Source organism: Phocoena sinus, chromosome 16 (assembly GCF_008692025.1).
Source record: "Phocoena sinus isolate mPhoSin1 chromosome 16, mPhoSin1.pri, whole genome shotgun sequence".
Lineage (NCBI taxonomy): Eukaryota > Metazoa > Chordata > Mammalia > Artiodactyla > Phocoenidae > Phocoena > Phocoena sinus.
In genome coordinates, this window is record NC_045778.1 from 35,445,611 (window position 1) to 35,468,083 (window position 22,473).

Here is a 22,473-nt window from a genome sequence, read left to right on the forward strand (position 1 = left end):
CACTGTATCCCTCTCGCTCTCAGTAGCACTTGATATAGCCTCACTGGTACCCAAATGTCCCACATGATACTATACAAGCCCAATGAGGAGCTCATTCTCAACAACAGATATTCTTCTCCCTGGTTTCACCAGCAGCCCCACTTTTGCTACTTTCTCTCTATATTCAACCATTTCTTCCTCCAGCTTTCAAATGCTCATTTTTGTTATTATTTATTTTCCTACTGACTCTAGGTTACCTGAGCCTGTCAAGTTCTCTTGTCCATTCATTCATGCACCTGTCCAACCCTACTAAGTTCTAGCTAAGTACAAAGCCCTTTACTTAGGATGGAGAATCCTAATATGACTCTTTCTACCCTCAAAGAGCTCATGGTCTAATAAAGGAGATAACTTATAATTGAACAGTAATAATTCAATTTAATAAGTCTGATGATAGAAACACAAAGAGAACAAATAAATCAACAGTTAAAATTCAATTTAAGAAGTTCTATATGCAAAAAAAATAAGGGAAGGAAAACCATACAGGATTAAAAAAATAAACCTGCATCTTAAAAAAGTTCAACTCTTACACTAGCTAAGTACTGGAAGTACATATATCGAGATACCCACCACGGCTTAGCAACCTGAGGCAAAACGGAATATACATGTAGTTATAAAGTTGAGTCTGGAAGGGTGGCTAAGGTCAAGTGAAGATTCTGTGCTAAAGAAGCTGAATTGTTAACCTGAAATGTATGGGGAACCACTGGAAATTTAAAAGCAAGGAACTGACTTGATCAGAATTTATTTTACAAAGATGTTTCTGCTGGCTATACAGAGAAAGGTTTGAAGGAGTTAAGAAAGAAAAAAGAAAGTCAGAAGGCTGCTGTAATAAACTAAGCGGTCATCAGGACGTGGATATGTAAGAAAGAATACATAAATGACACCTATTTGAGAGATTTAGGAGGTAGAATGGATATGATCTATTTACAGAATAGTCTGGAGAGTATGGAACAGGTAGGTTTTTAGAACGACCCCAGTTTCTGCTTAGTTAAAAATAATATTCAGAAAGGAAGAGGATAGGATGAATAGAGAACAAGGAATTTTTAGTACAGTAAAGCCGTTTTGTACGCTACTATGATACTGGATACTCATCATTATACAGTTATCAAAATCTATGTAATGCACAATACGTGAATGAGCCCTAGGTAAACTATGACCTTCAGTTAATAATCATGTAACAATGCCAGCTCATCAAATGCACCACATTACTGCAAAATATTAATAATAGGGGAAATTAGCAGGGTGGGTATATGGAAATTCTCCATACTTTCCACTCAATTTTCCTGTAAACCTAAAGCCATTCAAAAAACTAGTCTACTTTTTTAGAAAAAATAGAAGGTGTGAGAAATACCAGTTCGAGGTCTCCCAGCACCTTGGGCATGCCACTTTAAGTTAGCCATAGAGAAGGATCATCTTCTTGAACAGTCTACACAGTAAGCCTAAGGAAGTCCTATCTCTACACTTCCTTAGGATCCCAACATCTGCTTCAGAGGACTGGGTTCCAATCCTTTCACATTTCTTTCACAGCATGATAATGTAGTTCTAGATGTGACAGGAGGGAAGCAGGCGTGCATCCCATCACAGGAGTGGCACAATCTGTTTGCCCCTTATGAACCCAGCTTTCCTGACTTATATCAATTTTGCTCATATATTGTGCATTCATAAGCCTGAGCCTGAATACAAATTCTACAGCCAGTTTGTGCCTATGGATGATTTATCACAGCCATAAAAATCTGGAGCTTTTCAATTCATGAATCTCAGGGTTCCAATGTGAAACAGTACACAGACTGCAAGCTGCATTTCATGTGATTCTAATGGATCCACGAATACAGGAGCAATAGAGGAATAAAAAGGATGATTTAAAAAAATCAAAACATGTGGAAAATCTCCAATGTGACCTTTAAAAAAGGTGTTCTAGCAACACTTTGCCCAGCAGGAAACCAACACATATACCCAATAGAAGACTTTGCCCTCAAGATAAAAATAAATAATCAGGGAAAACCGAACAAAAAGCAAAGCCAACTCCTTCTTTGCATACAGATCTATAAATGGAGTGTGACCCGAAAAACAAGGAGCACAGAATACATGACTTCAGAGTTTAGGAGTGACATTCCTGATTCCCAGCTATTGCAGACACACTTCTAGGGATACGCAGCTCATCACCTCCCAAGGTCATTTACTAAACTTCAGACAGGTCTGACACCAGGAAGGGACTTTTTGTTGTTGAGCTAAACTCTATATCTTCAATTGTTCTACCCAAAGATCCTCATTTTCTATAAATGAACCAAAAAGAACAAGTCTTCCTTCAAAACTTAATGCATCCATTTAACATGTATTGGGCATACATAGTGAGCGGTATGAACTGAATGTTGTATCCCACCCAGCCCTCACCAAATTCACAAGTTGAAGCCCTTACCTCCGATGTGATGGTATTTCGAGGTGAGCCTTTGGGAGGTAATTAGGTTTAGATAAGGTCATGAGGGTGGAGCCCCCATGATGGGATTAGTGACCTTATAAGAAGAAGAAGAAAGACCAGTGCTCCTTCTCTCTCCACCATGTGAGGACCCAGCAGAGAGAAGGAGGCCATCTGCAAGCCAGGAAGAGGACTCTCACCAAGAAACAAATCTGCTGGCACCGGGATCTTGGACTTCCCAGCCCCCAGGACCATGAGAAATAAATTCCTATTGTTTAAGCCATCCAGTCTATGGTATTTTGTTAAGGCAGCTGAGCTGTGACAGGCATTGTGCTAAGCATTGGTTATACAATGGAGGACAAACAAACTCAGTCCCTGGATTCACGGAGTTTATTATCTAGAAGGATGGATGCATTATAACAAAAAGTAAACACATAAACTCATGTGACAATTACTAAGAAAGAAAAGTACTAAAGTATATGAAGGAGAAAAATAGCAAAGAGTGATTTAAATTGAGGAATATCCAGGAAGGCCACTGTGAGGAGGTGACGTTTGAGTAGAGACTTGAGAAATGAGTCAGTGTTGGCTGGGTCAAAAGCATAGAAGAGTGTTCCAAAAATAACTAGCTTAGTGAAGGCCACAGAGCAGAAAACTAACTGTGATCTTTGAGGAACGTAGCCAGGGAAGCTAGAGCACTGAGACATGAGATTAAATACAGTTAGAGGGCATGCAGAATGCCCCTACAGCTTTGTAGAAAGTCTTGAAATCAAGTAGTGCTGGTCTTCCAACTTTGTTCTTTTTCAAAATTCTGTTCCCCATTCTAGAGCCTTTGAATATATATATAATCTTTTCCAGTTCTATTTTTTAAAAGTCTGCTGGGATTTTAATGGGGATTGCATTGACTCTATAGCTCAGTTAGGACGATTTGCCATCTCAACATATTGAGTATTCCAATCCATGAATATTGGATATCTCTCCATTTATTTAGATCTTTAATTTCTCTTGGTGACATTTTCCACTAAATTTTCTGCTACAGGTGTAACCTATACATTTTTTAAAAAACGCATTCCTAAGAATTTGTACTTTTGGTACTATTATAATTTTTTAAAACTTGTTTTCCAGTTGTTGGTTATTAGTATGTAAAAATACAATTGATTTTTGTATAGGGACTTTGTTTCTGGCAGCCTATGAAGATTTATTTATTAGATTTAATTTTATTAAAAGACTTTTAGGATTTTTCACAAAATGTCATCGGAAAACAAACAGTGTTACTTCTCCCGCTCAAGTCTGTACACCTTTCATTTCTTTTATTGCTTGTTGGTCAGACAAGGACCCACAATATGATGTTGGGGAAAAAGCATCACTAAGTATGTTGTTAGTAGTCAGTTCTCTGTGCTGTTATCAGGGTGTGGAAGTTTCCTTTTATGTATTTATTTATTAATCATGAATGGGTGGTTAATTTTGTCAGATGCTTTTCTGTATCATTTGAGATGATCACGTGAATTTTGTCCTTTATTTTGTTAATGTGGTGAATCACATTAACTGGTTTTCAAATACTGAAACGAGCTTGTATCCCAGGGATAATACTAGACTGGAATATGATGTATTATCCTGTTTATATATTGCTAGATTCAATCTCCTACCATTTTGTTGAGGATGTTTACATCTAAGTTCATGGGAGATATTGGGCAGTGATTTTCTTTTCTTGTAGTATCTTTTTTGGTTTTGGGTATCAGAATTATGCCAGTTTCATTAAATGAATTAAAAAACATTTTCTCCTCTATTTTCTGAAAAAGTTTACGATTAGTGTCATTTATTTGCCTGTTGGCTAGAATTTCATTTGTAGTGAGGCTTACAAATCCAATATATTTAATAGATAATTAATATTCAGATTTTCTGTCTCTTTTTCAATCAGTTTTTATAAGATGTGTTTTTAAAGAAATGTATCCATTTCATTTAAGTTGTTGAATTTACTGGCATAAATTGTGCATAATATTGTCTTATTATTCATTTAATGTCTAAAAGATCTATACTGAAATCCCCACTTTCATTCATGATATTAATAATTTCAGTTTTCTCTCATTTTTCTTTATTATTCTTGTTTGGGGCTTATTAACTTTATTAAACTTATCAAACAACCAACTTTTGACTTTGCTAATTTTCTATGTCGTTATACATAATCTATGTCTTTCTTTAAAATTACTTTGAGTTTAGCCTGTTCTTATTTTTTTTTTATCTTTTCTGAGAGGGAAACTAAAAATCTCAAATTTAATCATTTTCTGTCCTTATATAGGCATTTAAAGCTATAAGCTTTCCTTTAAGCATTATTTTACCTGCCTTCCACAAATTTTGATATATTGTGTTTTCATTATTGCTTACTTAGAAATAATTTTTATACTTCTTTTATGATTTTTTTTCTTTGACCCATATGTTTAGAATTATGTTATTTAAATTTCAGTGGGGATTTTCTAGATTTTTTTTTTTTTGGCTTTCTACTTTAACTCAATTATAGTGATAGAACATACTTGGTAAGATTTTATTCTTTTGAACTTGATTGAGATTTAACTCTATGGCCCAATGAATGATGCATCTTGGTGGATGCATACTTGAAAAGAATGTGTATTCTGCAATTGTTGGGTATAGTGTCCTATAAATGTCAATTACCTCAAGTTGGTTGATAGCATTTTTTAGATCTTCTAAAGCCTTGTTAGTCTTTTGCTTACTTGTTATGTCAATTTCTAAGAGAATGAAATTAAAATTTGGACTATATTAGATTTTTCTATTTCTCCCATTAGATTTGTCAAAATTTATATCATAAACTTTGATGCTTCGTTACAAAGTACAAACATATTTAGAATTGCCTTTTTGGTGAAATTGTTTCTTTTATCATTATGTAAGGTCCCCCTTTACCCCTTGTAATACTCTATGGCATAAATTCTACTTTGTCTAATGTTGAGATATCCTCACAAGCTTTCTTATGCTTATTATTTGCATGGCATATCTTTTCCCTTCTTTCTCAATCTACCTGTGCCTTTATGTTTAAAATGCTTGTAAACAGCATATTTTTCCAGTTTTATAGTTGTTAATGATGGGAGGTCTAGTGAGATAACTGTTATTCCATCATGGCATGTAGAGTTAAGTCCCACATTCATTTTCTTGGTACCATTAATATGCACCATCTTTCTTTTCCAGTTTGTGGTGCCCCAAAGGCAGGAACTGATGTATAGCTCTATTAAAATGCGTTTGTTAGCTGAAGCCAATCGCTTCAGGCTATTAGAATTTCATAGATCATTTTTGTCTAATTGGAGGCAGTGCTTTTCAAACTTTAATGTCAATAAAAATCATTTGGAGACCTACTTAGATATAAATTCTGGATCATGAGATCTGAGATAAGGCCTGGGATTTATGCCAGCAATGTTGGTCTGTGTGCCACACTTTGAATAGCACAGATGTGTTAAGACCTGCCAGCTCACAAAGAGTCATCCAGGTCTTCTTTGTCATAGGGCACTAACTTGAATGACTTGATGTTGAAAGGTGAGTATGTGAAAGTGTGAAGCTAGCAGCTGTAATAAAACAGAGGATGGTGGGACCAAAGGCAACCTGAAGAGTGCTAGCACCACCAAAGTCATTCAAATTTAAATATTTAAAACACTATGCTACCAAAAAACCCCATAAACTTGAGAAGTAAATTCAGGTCACATCCAACTGTTTATGATTCCTGTTCAATGTCTTTATCCATAAGTTAATTTTAAAAATGGAATCTTTACATCCAAATTGATGATGATCCATGTGTAAAAAGCCTTTAAGTTTAGTTTGCAAAGAGCAATTGATCCACCTTGGGTTTGGCCATGACTTCTTAGATACAACAATAGCATGATCAACTAAAAATATGTTAAGTTGGCTTTATTTGGCCTAATACATATCTACCGCTGCCCTGCTCATATTTTTTCCCATTTTATCCACAAAGATATCTTAAAATTTACATACATAGGTCTTCATAAAATCCATACATCTCTCTCTCTTTATACACATATATAAAATAAATCTATACATTATAAAATTTGTAAGTATATATACACATACATATGTATTTATTTATCATAAGGCTTTCACTTATCAATATATATTTAAGGTTCCTCCATGGTTTTCCATGGCTTGATAGTTCCTTTCTTTTTAGCACTGAATAATATTCCATTACCTGGATGTACTCCAGTTTATTTATATTTTACCTCTTTAAGGACATCTTAGTTGTTGCCACATTTTGACAATTTAGGAAAACTGCTATAAAAAATTCACATGCAGGTTTTCATGTGGATATGGAGAAAGAGGGATGGGAGGGAGGAGGAGGAAGGATTAAACTAGAGGGAGGAAGAGGGAGGAAGAGGAAGGGAAAGGGAAGGAGGAAGGGGAAGATGATGGAAATGGGGGGGAGAGAAAGAGGGAAGAACAGAGAACAGAGTAAGAAGGGGAGGAGAGGTAAAGAAAGAGGAGAGGAGAAAGAGGAGGTGAATGGGGTATACTTATGCTTCTCTGTAGCATTACATACAAGAAGAGCAAGGGAACAAATTCTATAGAAGTTGCTCCATTGCTCAGGCAATAGAATAGTAAGGGGAGAAGTTGTGACACAAGAACATTACACCCAGATAAGTTTAATTCATGTGTAAACACAACAGAAAAAGATTCGCAGATATGCTGTCCCAGAAAAGATACCACTCTTGCTAGAGATATTGCTCAAAGAGCTATTCTAGTTGAATAAAAATGCATTAAAATAAAGAAACGAATGATGGCTAAATCATAAAGAGGTATTCAACAAGCACTGAAACATTTTGAACATAGAATTCAGTCCAAATAATGACTATAAATATGGATGAGATAAAACAAAAGAATGCAAATGCCAAATATGTATCTTAGAGAAACCGCAGAAGATTTAAAAACATAACAAAAGAAGAAAATCAGAATAAACTGAGTCTAAAATCTCAGATTCTGTCAACCAAAGAAATGATTGAGTAGGTGGAAGAAGAGGAAAAAAAGATATTCCACTATCCTCTTACGTAGGCAGAGATATGAATACATGGTTTCACTCTTGATTCTGAAAGAGAAATAGCAGTGCATGCAAATTTAAGCCTAAAGGATACCACTGGAGGTTAAAAGAGGATGCTTAATTTCTAGTGGGGGCAAGGTGGTGGGAGAAACACAGTAATAACAATGGTAACTGAATGTTAAACTTTATGAAAATAATTAAGAATGCATAAAAATCATGTAAACATGATAGCAGTAAGAACAGATGTATTTATATCGTATACCTGTCAACTGTATTTCAACAAATTATATAGTCTATCTAGAAAAAATGGACAAATTTCTAGAAATGCACAACCTACTAAGACTGAACCATGAAGAAACAGAATATTTGAATAGACCTATAACTAGTAAGGAGATCTAATCAGGATCTAATCAGAAAAGCCCAGGACCAGCTAGCTTCACTGTGGAATTCTACAATTTAAAGAAGAATAAACACCAGGACTCCCCTGGTGGCTCAGTGGTTAAGAATCCACCTGCCAATGCAGGGGACACAGGTTCGACCCCTGAGAAGATCCCACATGCCATGGAGCAACTAAGCCCGTGCGCCACAACTACTAAGCCTGTGCTCTAGAGCCCATGAGCCACAATTACTGAAGTCAGTGTGCTGTGCTCCACAACAAGAGAAGCCACTGCAATGAGAAGCCCGTGCACTGCAACACAGAGTAGCTCCTGCTCTCTGCAACTAGAGAAAGCCCACGCGCAACAAAGAAGACCCAATGCAGCCAAATAAATAAATAAATAAATAATTTTTAGAAAGAAGAAGAAACACCAATCTTCATCAAACTCTTACCCAAAAAATTCAAGTGGAGGGAATACTTCCTAATTCGTTTTACGAGGCCAGCATTACCTTGATACTAAAGTCCAAAAAAGACACTACAAAAAAAGAAAACTACCAACCAATATTCCTAATGAATGTTGATACAAAACTTCTCAGTGAAATACTTGCAAACTGAATTCAACAGCATATTAAAAGGATTATGTACCATGACCAAGAAGAATTTATCCCTGGAATGCAAGAATGGTTCAACATAAAAAATTTTATCAATGTAATATAGCACATTAACAGAATGAAGATACAAACCACATTATCATCTCAATGCAGAAAAAGCACTTGAAAAAATCCAGCACCCTTTCATAATAAAAACTCAACAGGCTAGGAACAAAAGGAAACATCCATAATGTAACAATGGTTGAGAAACCCAAAGCTAGCGTCATACTCAATGGTGAAAGACTGAAAGGCTTTTCTCTAAAATTAGGAACAAGACAAGGATATCTTCTTTTACCATGTAGTACTCAACATAGTACTTGAAATCATAGTTAGACAATTAGGTAAGAAAAAGAAATAATTGGAAATAAATTGGAAAGGAAGAAGTAAAAGTATCTCTGTTGTCAGACAACGTGATCTTATATGTAGAAAATGCTAAAATTAGACAGACACATATGCACACACACACACAAAACTATTAGAACTAACAGACTAATTAAGCAATGTTTCAGGATACAAAAATCAATGCACAAAACCCAGCTGCATTTCTATACATTCAGAACGAACAGTCTGAAAGGGAAATTATAAAAACAATTCCAATTACAATAATATCAAAAAGAATAAAATACTGAAGAAAAATAACAAAAAGGCATGTACACCAAAAACTAAAAATTTTGGAAAAAAAATTTAAAACGCAAATAAATGGAATGAATCCTGTATTCATGGATTGGAAGACTTAATATTGTTATGATGCCAATACTACCTAAAGCAATCTATAAATTCAATGCAACCGCTATCAAAATTCCAATGATGTTTTCTGCAGAAATAGAAAAATCCACCCTAAAATTCATATGGAATCTCAAGGGACATCAAATAGCCAAAACAATCTTGATAAAGAACAAAGTCGGAGATCTCAAACTTCTGAATTTAAAATGTACTACAAGCCACAGTAATCAAAACAGTGAGGAACTGGCATGATGACAGACATACAAACAAATGGAATAGAACAGACAACATAGAAATACTGCCCCATAAGTGGTCAAATGATTTTCAACAATGGTGTCAAGATTTCTTAGTTATGACAACAAAAGCAAAGGCAATGACGACAACAAAGAGATAGATAATTTGGACTTCATCAAAATTAAAAAAAAAAGAAATTCTGCATCCAAGGACACTATCAGCAGAAAGAAAAGGCAACCCACGGAATGGGAGAAAGTATTTGCGAATCACGTATCTCGTAAGGGATTAATATCCAGAATATAAAAATCTCCTACAACTCAGTAACAAACAAACAAAAACAACTCAATTAAAAATGGGCAAAGGACTTGAATAGAAATTTCTATAAAGAAGGTATGCAAATGGAAAATAAATACATGAAAATATGCTCAACATCTCTAATCATGAGGGAAATGCAAATCAATACCAAAATGAGATCACTTCATACCCATTAGGATAGCTATTACAAAAATAAAAACAAAAACAAGCATTGGTGAGGATTTAAAGAAATTGGAATCCTTGTGTCTTGCTGGTGGGAATGTGAAATGGTGCAGCTACTGTGGAATATGGTAAGGTAGTTCCTCAAAATTATTAAACATAAAATTTCCATATGATCCAGCAATTCCACTTCTGACTATATACACAAAAATATTGAAAGCAGGGACTTGAACAGCTATTTTTATGCCTATATTTATAGCAGCATTATTAAATAATAGCCAAAAGATGGAAGCAACCCATGTTCCTGGACAGATGAATAGATCAATAAAATGTGGTATATACATACAATGAAATGTTATTCATCCTTAAAAAGCAAGGAAATTCTGACACATATGACAAAATGGTGAACCTTGAAGACATGCTAAGTGAAATAAACCAGTCATACAAAGACAAAAACTGTATTATTTCACTTATATGAGGCACCTAGAGATTCAAATTTATAGAGACAGAAAATGGAATGGTGGTTTCCAGGGTCTGGGGAAGAGGGGAATAAAGAATATCGTATATATATTTGCCAGATGATGTGATCTAGAGATAGTAGTGATATTTGCAGAACACTGTGATTATACTTAATGACACTGAATTGTACACTTAAAATGATTAAAAAGATAAAATTTATGTTATGTATATTTTCCCACAATTTTAAAAACAAAAATAAAAAAACAACAAACATGCATTTTAATAATATATTCTAATATCTAGGTAAATTTGTTTTTTTAAAAAAGTAAAGTTTATTCAGTAAGTAAAATACCAAAAAATAACAATTTAAAAACTAACTTTAGAAGACTATCCATTGAATAAATTGGAAAAAAATACTAATTATCTCCTAAAAAGGAAGGGATCAGACAGCTTCAAAAATGAGTTGTTGGGGCAGGGGTGCAGTGGAACAGAATAATATAGGAGCAAAGTTTTTGTACACTATTAAAATAAGGTAGTATTAATCTAAGTTAAATTGCTATAAACTATTAATTGTAACACCTAGGGTAACCACTAAGAATATAACTCAAAAAATATATAGTAAAAGAAACAATAACGTAATTAAAATGGTATGCAAAACATATCTACTTAACACAAAATAAGGCAGTAATGGAGAAAATGAACAACAAAAAAGATGTAAGACATATATAAAATGAATAGCAAAATGGCAGAAGTGAAGTCTTCTTTATCACTAATTACATTAAATATAAATGGATTAAACTTTCTGATTAAAATGTAGACATTGGTAGACTGAATTAAAAACCACAATTCAACTATTTGCTGTGTAGAAGCTACTTGCTTTAGATTCAGAGACAGATAGATTGATACAAAAGGATAGAAAAAATATTCTGTACAAACAATAATCAAAAGAGAACTGGAGTGGCTATGCTAATGATCAGAAAAAGTAGACTTTAAAATAAAAATTTTATGAGAAACAAAGAACATTATATAATGATAAAACAGCCATCAATAAGAATATAGAACAATTACAATTATAAACATATGCACATGTAACAAATGAAGAGAAATTGATAAAATTGAAGGGAGAAAGAGGCAGGTCTACAAAAATAGTTGGAGACTTCAATATCCCACTTTCAGTAATTGATAGAACAAGGCAGAAGATCAACAAGTAAATGAAAACATGAACAACACTATAAACCAACTAGACTTGATGAAACAGACAATATGAATTGCCCTATAGCTATGAAAAATTTAATTCACAATTTAAAAGCTCCAAAAATATGAAATCTCCATGCCTGGATGGTTTCCCTGGAGAATAACGCCCAACACTTAAAGATGAATTAACAGCAATTTTACATAATCTCTTCCAAAAAAACAGAAGATAATTTCCTAAATCACTTTATGAGGCCAGTGTCACCCTGATATCAAAACCAGACAAAGACACTACAAATAAAAGTACAAACCAATATTTCTTCTAAGTTTGTATGCAAAAATCCTCAACCAGAATATCAGCAAACAGAATTCAACAATATATGAAAAGAATCATAGACCATGACAAAGTGAGATTCATTCAAGATATACATTTAAAAAAACAATCAATTTAATCTACCATATTAATAAGTTAAAGAAGAAAAAGCATATAATCATGGCAAGTAATGTTAAAAAAAGCATTTGGCAAAATCCAGTACCCATTCATGCTAAATATTCTCAGCAAATCATGATCTTTTGGCTTAAAGCAATTATAACTATAATTAATGCAATTCCTGTCAAAACCACAGAATGTTTTTATATAGCCATAGACAAACTTATTCTAAAATTTGTATGGAAAATGCAGGCCCCAGAATAGTTAAAACAATCTTGACAAAGAACAATAAAATGGGAGGAATCACTATGCTCAGTATTAAGGCTTACTGTGCAGCCACAGTAATCAAGACAGTGTGCTATTGGCAAAGGAATCAGCACATAGATCAATGGAATGAATAGAGAACCCAGAAATAGACCCACATAAATATGTTCAACTGATTTCGGACAAACTTAAATAGTAATTAAATTAATAAGTGGTGCTATAGCAATTGGACATCCATAGCCAAAAAAAAAAAAAAGAGAACTCAAACTTCACACCTCATATAAAAATTAACTCAAAACTGATTGTGGACCAAAATGTAAAACTAAAAAACTTTTAGAAAAACAAGCAAACAAACAAACAAACAATCCCAGATTATCTTCAGGGTCTAGGGCTAGGCAAAGAGTTAGACTTCATATCGAAAGCATGATCCACAAAAGAATAAATTTATAAATTAGACCTCATAAGAATTAAAAACTCCTCTTTGTGAAAGACCTTGGTAAGAGGTTGATAAAACAAACTTCAGAGTGGGGGAAAATACTTGCAAACCACACATCTGGCAAGAAACCAGTGTCTAAAATATATAAAGAACTTTCAAAACTCAACATTAACAATCCAGTGAGAAAATGGGCAAAACACATGAAAAGGTATTTCACCAAACAGAATACACAGATAGTAATAAGCACATGAAAAGGTATTCAGTATAATTAGTCGTTAGGGAAACACAAAACCACAATGCACTATCTCACCATGCCTATCAGAATAGTATAATAAAGAATAGTGACAACACTAAATATTGGCAAAGAGGCAAAGAAACTGGATCATTCCTACATTACTAGTAAGGTAAAATGGTACAGTCACTAGAAAGCAGTTTGATCGCTCTTTAATAAAACAACATGCTATTACCACAGATGCAGCAATTACATTCTTGGATATGTATCACATACTAATAAAAACATGTTCACACAAAAACCTACACACAAATGTTCACAGTGGCTTTATTCATAATTGCCCCAAACTGGAAACAACCCAGATGTCCTTCAATAGGTGGATTGTTAAATAAACTGTGTTACATTGGCTTCTACCAAGCAAAAAGAAGCAATGAACTATTAATACACATAACAATTTGAATGAATCTCCAGAGAATTATACTGAAAGAAAAAGTCAATCCCAAAAGTATGATTCAACTTATACAACATATTTGAAATAACAAAATTTTAGAGATGGAGAACACATTAGTGTTTTCCAGGTATTAAGAACAGGACTGGAGGGAAAGAAGTGCAAAGGAGGTGAGTGTGGTTATAAAAGAACAATACAAATCTACACATATGGTAAGATTGTGTAGAATCAAATGCACACACACACACACACACACACACACACACACACACACAGAAATGAGGGCAAGTACAGATGAGAAATCTGAATAGAATCAGTCAATTGTATCAACATTAATATCCTGATTTTGCAAAATGTTACCATTGGGGCAAACTTGTTAAAAGATATTATGAGATCTCTCTGCACTACTAATTATAATTGCATGTGAATCTATAATTATATCAATAAAATGTCAATTAAAATAAAGGTTAGATAATGTCATTCTGAATTTTGAATCCTAATCAAGAATCTGACCTCTTTCAAATAGGCAGTTGGGAGCTATAGAAGCTGGTTGAGTATGGATGACTTGATTACAGGGCTATGGATCAAAAGAATCAATATGATGATAGTAAGTATGATGAATTAAAGGAGAAATTACTGAAGGCAGGGACACAGAAAACCATAATCAGGGATCAAGTAAGAGGTGATACTGAAGAGGTATTGCACCCAAGGAAGTATGGACTAGATCTTTGCCTTTGGTCAGTTCAGCGATGACATATCCAACAGACATTCACTTTATCCAGGCTCTTTTGTAACTCACACAGTATGTGAGAATCTGACTACAAAGCAAAGGCATTTCCAAGTTATTTCACTATGTTGAATTAATTCTTTTATGCCATATTTTTAACATTTTGGTTAAAATGAAACATTTTTAGTCCTTGGTTCCAATAGTTTTACAATTTTGTAACTGTAAGTGACATAAATTTTCTAATCACTGTGATAACTGGCATGTTTTTAAAAATAATTTTTAGATGTTTGAAGATTGGAAAAATATATTAGACTTGTGGTTTTAATTAATTTTAATTAAATGTTTAAAAATTTTGATTAAATAAGTTTGTAATCAATGTTGAAAGGTCTGAGGACTTTTAAGTTGTTAATTTTTAATGTTTTGATTTATTAGCTTATAAGCAGAATTTAAATATTCAAAGAAATGTTATTTAATGAATTTATACATTGTTTAATTGTGCATGAAATAAAATACAACAGGAGTGATGCTCCTCATGCGTTAAAGATTACTGTCATCAAATGGCAGATCTGGAATCTAAGTCCTTCTCTGCCTCCTTGACACCAGGCTGCCCTGGCTAGGTCTGCATCCTCTCTTTTCAGCCTTCTGGAAGGAGTAATGGATCTTACCTTATGGGGTTATCCATCCTGGACACTGTGAGGAAGGCAGCAAGATTGGCTGTGTAGGAGGAGCACACAATGAGGGTGAAGAGCCACCAGCTGCCCATCACGATTCGCATGGCCATGGAGTTCGCTGAGGATTCACCACCTGCAGGAGGCAGGCAAAGGGGATTGGTCCTGGGCTTCTGCTCTTGCTTTGCATCTCCAGAGAAATTCTCTGCCCTGCGGCCAGGCATGAGGAACCACCCCTGGTGGTGAGCTGGGGATCAGGAAAGTGACTGCCGGCTGGTTATGGTGGGCTCTGACAATTCTGGGGAAAAAATGCTAGGACCACCAATCTTGGAAAGGGATGGCAGACCACAAAATACGGAAAAGCTAGCATTGGCATTTTTAGTGACAGGATGTTTCTCAAAATGCCAACAGTAGAGTTCCGAATATCAAAATCTTCTAGTTAGAAGATTCTACCTCACTGTGTTGAGAACTTTCAGGGCTGCAACCCTATGTAATGTCCCTTTCCATTTTAAATTCACATGGAACAGTCTCAGCAATTCTGTAAAATTACCTCCTACCTGGAGGATTTCCTGGCTTTCTTTTAAGAAATGAGATGCACCATATCACTTTTATTATTACTCAGCCCTCGCTAGATGACCTTTTTTTTTTTCCTATGATTTTCAGAAATCACTGCATGTGACTTGTAGTCAGAAGCTGCCTCTTTGAAGCCAATTGTTTCTCCTTGGTCCCTTAGGTGGTAGCAGAAGAAAACTCCTCACTGACTATTCTTATATAACCTCTCAAGCAAGTGATACATACATTTGCCATGGTGCAAATAAGGCTAGGACTCACATTAGGAAATTTGCAACTTGTTGTTCCCAGTCAAAACTGCACAATCCTGTAACTCCCCAAGTGCTATCCAGACTTCTCAGAGACAGGAGACTTTGTATCTCAAGAATGGCTGGAGTACCGCTTAGATGATTGCAAAACAATTTTGATTTTTTATCCCATTAAGACTTCAAATTTAAACAAGATGGAGTTTCTGACAACCCTGTCTGCATAACAATCAATCTAATGTGGGAGGCAAGGAAAGTGCAAAGCAGAACTCGCAGGTTAATTTTATCTAAAGTGGAAAATCAGGACTTGAAGTTAAGTTCCGTGTTGTGATTTCATTTAGTTCCTATCTGGTATTACTCAGAGAACCTGGGAGCAGCATGATACTAGGACTACCTTAGAGATTAAATAAAATTGCATTTAAAATGACTTTGGCAAAACGCGTCCAAGAACTTTGCCAACAGACAAGTTCTTCCAAGCCCCTGGGGCTCTTCCAACATTGAGAAACCAGGAGGGTACCTTGCTGTACGAAGGCTCCGTAGACGATCCAGATGGCACTGTTTAAGGTGGCAGAAGCAGATGGCCGGGGCTGGGCAGCACTCTGAGCCCTCACGGCCTGTATCCGGTTCAGCACAAATATCATCACGCCAACCACAGGGATGGCTGCTGCAATGCAGGCCCACACGGCAAAATCAAAAGGAGCAAAAAGGGAGAAGATGCTGATTTTCTCCTCGGGCTTCTTGATGAGGATCCCCACCGAGTAGTCCATGTACCGCTTGCTGAAGTCCACCACGCTCTCCCTCTCCGGGGTGATGGTGATGGCGGAGATGGCTAGGTCCGCTCTCTGAAAGGCAAACCCATCTCATCAGACAGCAGTCCTCAGTTTACCATTAGGTTCTACCCTGGGTCAAGGCCTGTCCTCTGCCCTTTGGGTTGTTCAGTTCAGAGGAAATGGATCCGAGAGTTGACACCTCGTGACTTTGAATGTTGTAAGGAAAATCCAGCACTAAGGTGTCTGTTATTACCTCTTTCACCTTACAAATTTCTCCCCCAAACCCTCAAAACTCCTGGAGACCACTTCTGGAGAAAAGAGTCTATAACCATCTTCATTCCTGTGGGAATTACAGTTTTTCTTCACTTTCTTAACAGTCCCCTTAGTGAACTATCTCCTTTCTTTTGCTGGTATTTCCCTCTTACCGCCCACCCCCATCCCTGCCCCAACTCCCTTCTATCTTCTTCTGGCCTCATCTACATCCTTCCTATACTTCAAGGCCACAGGGACACTCCATTTTTCCACCAAACCTCTCCAAACGCCATTAGCCCACACTGGTATCTCTCTTTTCTAAAATACTTTAGAAGCTTTATGGTGAGTATATAACTACCTTGAATCTCATTAGTGTATCAGGCCTAGATTGTTTTATATGCAGACTCTATGTCAGAGAATAACATCCTCCAAGAAAAAAGGGGTCATCCACTTCCTTTGATCTTCTGCCTGCCTTAACCCATGGCTTCTCAGACATATGGGCTGCTTCGTCCTTCAGTAAAGCCATGCTGTGAAGGGGCTCTCTGGGCATCCTGTACTGTGACCTCAAGAGTACCTCCCAAGATTTTTGCTTTCCAAGATGAGCTTAATTTAAAAATAGACAAAGGGGGCTTCCCTGGTGGTACAGTGGTTAAGAATCTGCCTGCCAATGCAGGGGACACGGGTTCGAGCCCTGGTCTGGGAAGATCCCACATGCCACGGAGCAACTAAGCCCGTGCGCCACAACTACTGAGCCTGCGCTTTAGAGCCCGCAAGCCACAACTCCTGAAGCCCAGGTGCCTAGAGCCCGTGCTCTGCAACAAGAGAAGCCACCACAATGAGTAGCCCGTGCACCGCAACAAAGAGTAGCCCCCACTCGCCACAACTAGAGAAAGCCCACGAGCAGCAAGAAAGACCCAAAGCGGCCAAAAATAAAGAACTAAAATAAATAAATTAAAAATACCTTAAAAATAAATAGACAAAGACCCATTAATAGTCTCATGCTCTACTAACTGAGCTAGTCGGGCACCCAAGACCCCATTAAGATGGAACTAGATTGTGAGGTTAAAGCTGCCAAGACTGGTGGAGACTAGGATCCTTATGCCTAGGTGGATGTCAACATAAGAGCATTAAAATGTACAGTGATCATCCCTATCTTGGCTCTGGGGTCTCTTAAGTAGGAGGCATCGTCAGAACTAGGTTTATTTTAGAATGACCAGTTGTGACAGCTGATCCAAACTACATATTCAAATTGGGGAAAACTATATAGAAGGATTTTATCAGGTCCCATATGCGGGCTAGAGGGGCAAATATACTGACTTCTAAACTGTGAAATCCAACAACATATCTAGAGTAAAGAGAAAAAATGGTGGAGGTGGCCGTGTCAGAGATCTCAGACTTGCCACATTTGCATCTCTGGTTCTTGCTTCTCTTCTCAGAAACCCACGATCCAGGGAGGTTTTCTGGGTTTTTTTGGTTTATTTGTTTGTCTGTTCTGTTTTTGTTTTGTTTAAGTTTGGAGCATATTTAATGACAGAGAAAGAAATCCAGGGGATCAGGATAGGTTAACAACAAAGAATGGAGGGAAACTAATTTATGAAACCAGGTCCAGAGGAGGCACAAGAGAGTTGACTCGTGATGCTGGTGGAGGGGTGAGCTGTAACAGGAGGGAAAACACTCCCCCTACCCCGAAACTGGAGGCAAGGGCACGTGTCTGCAGATATGAACTTCATAGGAAGTTGAAGTAGAATCTCATGCCCAGATGTCTCCATTTCTTTCCCTAAAATGAGAGCACTTCGTTTTCTAATTTAAGATAGAAGATTATTAGGTTGCTTGAGGAGAAAGATAAAGTTTTGAAACAGTCTTAAGGAACGTAGCCAAGGGGCCCAATAAAGGACATGTTAAGGAACTGTCCCGAAGGCCCAGTTGAGTTGGGAGGCCACACATTGTTCATACATCCACCTGGACAAATTTGTGATTTTCTCCTCTAACTGCATACAGCAAGCTGGATGTCAGAGTCAGAGGGTAGACAATAGAACCAGGTCAGGGTTTCAATGTAACAAGAAATCAAGAATAATTTAGAAGAATCATACAGGATGAAGGGAACAGGGGTTTATCTGGACAACCACAGAGCATGCACCAGGAAAGGATGCAGTCACAGAAGGGCACAGAAATCTTAGAGAAGGATGAAACTCAAATACATGTGCCAAGTGAAAAGGGCCAGACACAAAAGACCACATATGGTATGACTCCGTTTATAGTAAATGTTTGTAAAAGCAAATCTATAGAGCTAGAAAGTAGATTAAAGGTTTCCTCCGGCTGGGGTTGGGAATGAGATTAACTGTAAATGAATATGAGGGATCTCACTGGGGGGATGGAAGTACTGTAGAGCTAGATACGGTGAAGACTGTACAACTCACTAGATTTCCTGGAAAGCACTGAATGATACATCTGAAATGGGTGAATTTGATATATAACTTTTTCCACAATAAACTTGTTGTATGTGTTTTGTTTGTTTGTTTTTTAAGCTTAGGAGAAACCGGAGAGAATACAAGCCTCGTGTCTGCATTCATGGGTTATAAAGCAGAGGACCTGTGTTTTAGGAACAAAGGCCAGAAAGAGTCAGAAGGACGACAGGATTTAGTCATGGATTGGGACAGTGACAGTGACATGCAAGACGCTAACAGGAGGCATGGGGGCAGGTCCTCAAAGGTCACTGGAGGTGAAGGGGTCAAAGCACTCGAAGCCCAGGGTGGTCCGTAGGGATGTCAGAAACATCAAGATTGATGGCAACAGTAATACTGGAGAGGGAGGGCTTGAGCAGATCCACCGATGTAAATCCTTGTCAGGAAATGACCTAGAGGTTCTAAGACGGAAGGGTCAAGGATGGGGACACAGCAAATTGGCCTCACGCCATGAATCTAAATGAGGACCCAGGTTCTACAGGAAGGAGGAAGATTAATGATTTGAAATTAATCTGAGGAGCTGGGGAATGCCGTATCACTTATACGTAGCAATGCAGACACACCCACACACTCAATTCACCTACACACATGCATGTGGACACACACGATATACACGCCCACTTGTGGGCCTTGAAGAAGAATAAGCATGCATCAGTCCCCCCCAACCACCACTCGTGAGAATTGGGTTCCTACTGCAGCCCAAATGTGGGAGTGGATTTCATGAAGTGTGGATTACAGAACAGGCACAGTGGACACGTTTCAAAGGAAGGAGAGCAATGGGCACAGAAGGAAAACACAAAGTACCAGGGAATTAGAAAATAAAAGAGCAAAAATGGGTATAGCGGGGAGGAGGCGGGTGGAGGAAAAGAGATCCTTAGTGTGTGGAGCGTGGTAACTGTGGTCTGTCTAGCTGGTCCCAAGATTCCAACTTCATAATGGGCCCAATTTAGACATCACCCCAGAGGCAGACTGGGGTACCCCTCCCCATGGACCTGCTTTTGGGACCTACCTTGCTGATGAGCTCCCCGATCATCCCGTTCCAGGAGGTGTTATGGAGCTGGTGACCGTACCTGCCATCGGGGGCCTGGTAAATCTCATATTTGAAGCCCAGAGCCTTGGCCAGTGCATCCAGGACATCGATGGAGAACCCTTTGTAGCGCTTGGGCTGTCCAAGGATGTTCTCAGCCACCATCACAAAAGGCTCTTCCTGAGGACAACAAAATGAATGTTCTTCAACTAAATCATAGGTTCGTTAACACACATCTTTCCAGGGTATTATTAGAGAGACCAATCCGATGAACCATAATTTCAGAACGTTTGTGGACATGTGCATTGTATTTAGCCAATTTAGGCCTGGAGTCTGAACCTCTCTGCCCTTTTCTAAAGCAGTTTGTGGACACTCAGGATACAGGGCACAGGAAAATCCCTCCAACCAGCATACTGATGGAGGAACAGATTTATTTGTCCTGTGTCATCCGAGACTCGGCCCAGAGCCCCATCTCCCAGAACAGCATGGCTTGTTTTCATTCCTTCATTTATAACATTGAGGACTCTGTCCGCTGGAAGTGCCATGATTCTTCAGGACCCACATAAGAAATGTGGATACCTCTCATCCAGGATATCAGATGACAACAGAGCTCCGTGATACTGGATTGAAGGAAGACAGTAATACGTCTATCAGATTATACTAGAAAATGGATGCTGAGTCACAGGACAAGGCCATACTGCACGTCAAGGACAGGATAGCATTAAACCCCACGGTCTGAAAGTCCAAAGCCGGGCCATGTGCACATTCACACATTTTGCGCTATGTCACATGTGCTCTTGTAGGGCACGTGATCATCTGGAAAACACCTCAGGCTTCCCCACCACCACCCCGTGAAACTGAACAAGAAGGGGCCTTTTGGCAACGTCCCCAGAGACTACATCTCATTAATTTAATTTTGGGGGGAAATAAGGTATAATGTTTATTCCTGGTGGGCATATGGGGAATGCGGAAACGTGGTTGCCAAAGACTTCTAGAGCTAAGAGATGCCAGTGCTGCTGGGACAGAGGGGAATGTTTGGACCATGTCTGACCAGCTAATAAGAGATAAATCTAAAATGTCTCCTACAGTTCTAAAGAGATGAAGAAAGAAATGGAAAGGAAGATGCTTCTAAGGTATCTTAAATATGTAAAAGTCTCTGATTCCAGGACAACCATGCAGAGAAACTGCAACAAGTGGTCTTCATTATGAACTTTGTGCCACATGGGCCCATCAGTGATATTGGGTTCTGGAAGGATGTCCTCCCAACATCCTTCTGGGGACTCTAGCTACCAGCAAAGCTCTCCTAAGGACCACCAGTAGGTCAAGATTGTTTATATCCAAGAACAAGTAGAGTTGTTATGCCCGCTCTGGAGCTCAGCACTGGATCTGGATTAGTGGTCCTTCTCTAGAGCAGTCCAGCGGTCCTTCTCTAGAGCAGTCCAGTGACCTCCCATGGAACGTCTCAGAGGCTTGGGGCAGAATCTCCAATCTCACTCTTCCTTCACTATTCATAAAATGGTTTGAGTGAAAGGCCTTATGAAAGCTCAAGCCACTACTTAAGATCCCCTTCTCTCTAAACCCAGCATCAAGCCAAACAGAGAGAAGCCTCTGACTCGAAGCCTGAATGGCAGACCTCCCCCATATGCCCATGATCCTACCAAGACAGTCACCACTTTGAGAGTCAGTCCTTGGAGGCGACTGCCCATGGGCCTCTCCTGCAGGCTGCCATTCAGGCCCTTCTCCGAGTCCCACGTCGCCAGCTGTGAAGGAAAAAGGGAGTGTGAGGGACAGAATGGGCACCTGTGCAAACCTTAGGAATCGACTCCTAAACTGGGCTCCTGAATCAGGCAGATAGATGGACAACAGCCCTAGGAGTTTCCCAGAGAGCTAGAGGCACCTTACAACCCTAGAAAGGATAAAGGTGTGACAGATAGAGCTCCGCTTCCTCCAGCAGCTCATCTGGATCTTGAGGACCTGCCTCATCCTTGAAATGAAACCAATTGGTAGGAACTTGTTTCTGGAATGAACATTTATGTCCAATTTTATTGTCCACCTACTGAGGCCATGTCAATGTGTCTCACACAAAGTGCCCTCTTTCTTTAATACTCCTTTGACTTGCCCAGGCCAGAAGGTCCTCGAGATCAGCTGCTTCCATCACCAGAGCAGGATGAGATCAAAAGTGAAGCAGGTAACAAAGACCCAAGTTTACAGTTGTCTTACACCCTGATGCCAATTGCAAACAGGACCAAGAGCTCACTGTCTTCACTGTAGTGCTAAGTTCATAATTTTCCCTGATAGGCAGGCAGAGGCCAAGAATACATGTACTCTGGGTCTGCCATATCCTC

General features: G+C 38.0%; 1 protein-coding gene across 2 annotated transcripts in view; it reads right to left on the bottom strand.

Moving 5' to 3' along the window:
- GRID1 (glutamate ionotropic receptor delta type subunit 1) overlaps positions 1 to 22,473 on the bottom strand; it is a 671,539-nt gene that overhangs the window by 98,425 nt on the left and 550,641 nt on the right. For both annotated transcript variants that reach the window (XM_032609306.1, XM_032609307.1), the window contains exons 9-12: positions 21,787 to 21,888; positions 20,111 to 20,308; positions 16,135 to 16,459; positions 14,800 to 14,938 (exon numbers count right to left, since the gene is read on the bottom strand). In XM_032609306.1, the coding sequence (XP_032465197.1) occupies positions 14,800 to 14,938; positions 16,135 to 16,459; positions 20,111 to 20,308; positions 21,787 to 21,888 (764 nt within the window). The remainder of the gene's footprint in view (positions 1 to 14,799; positions 14,939 to 16,134; positions 16,460 to 20,110; positions 20,309 to 21,786; positions 21,889 to 22,473) is intronic.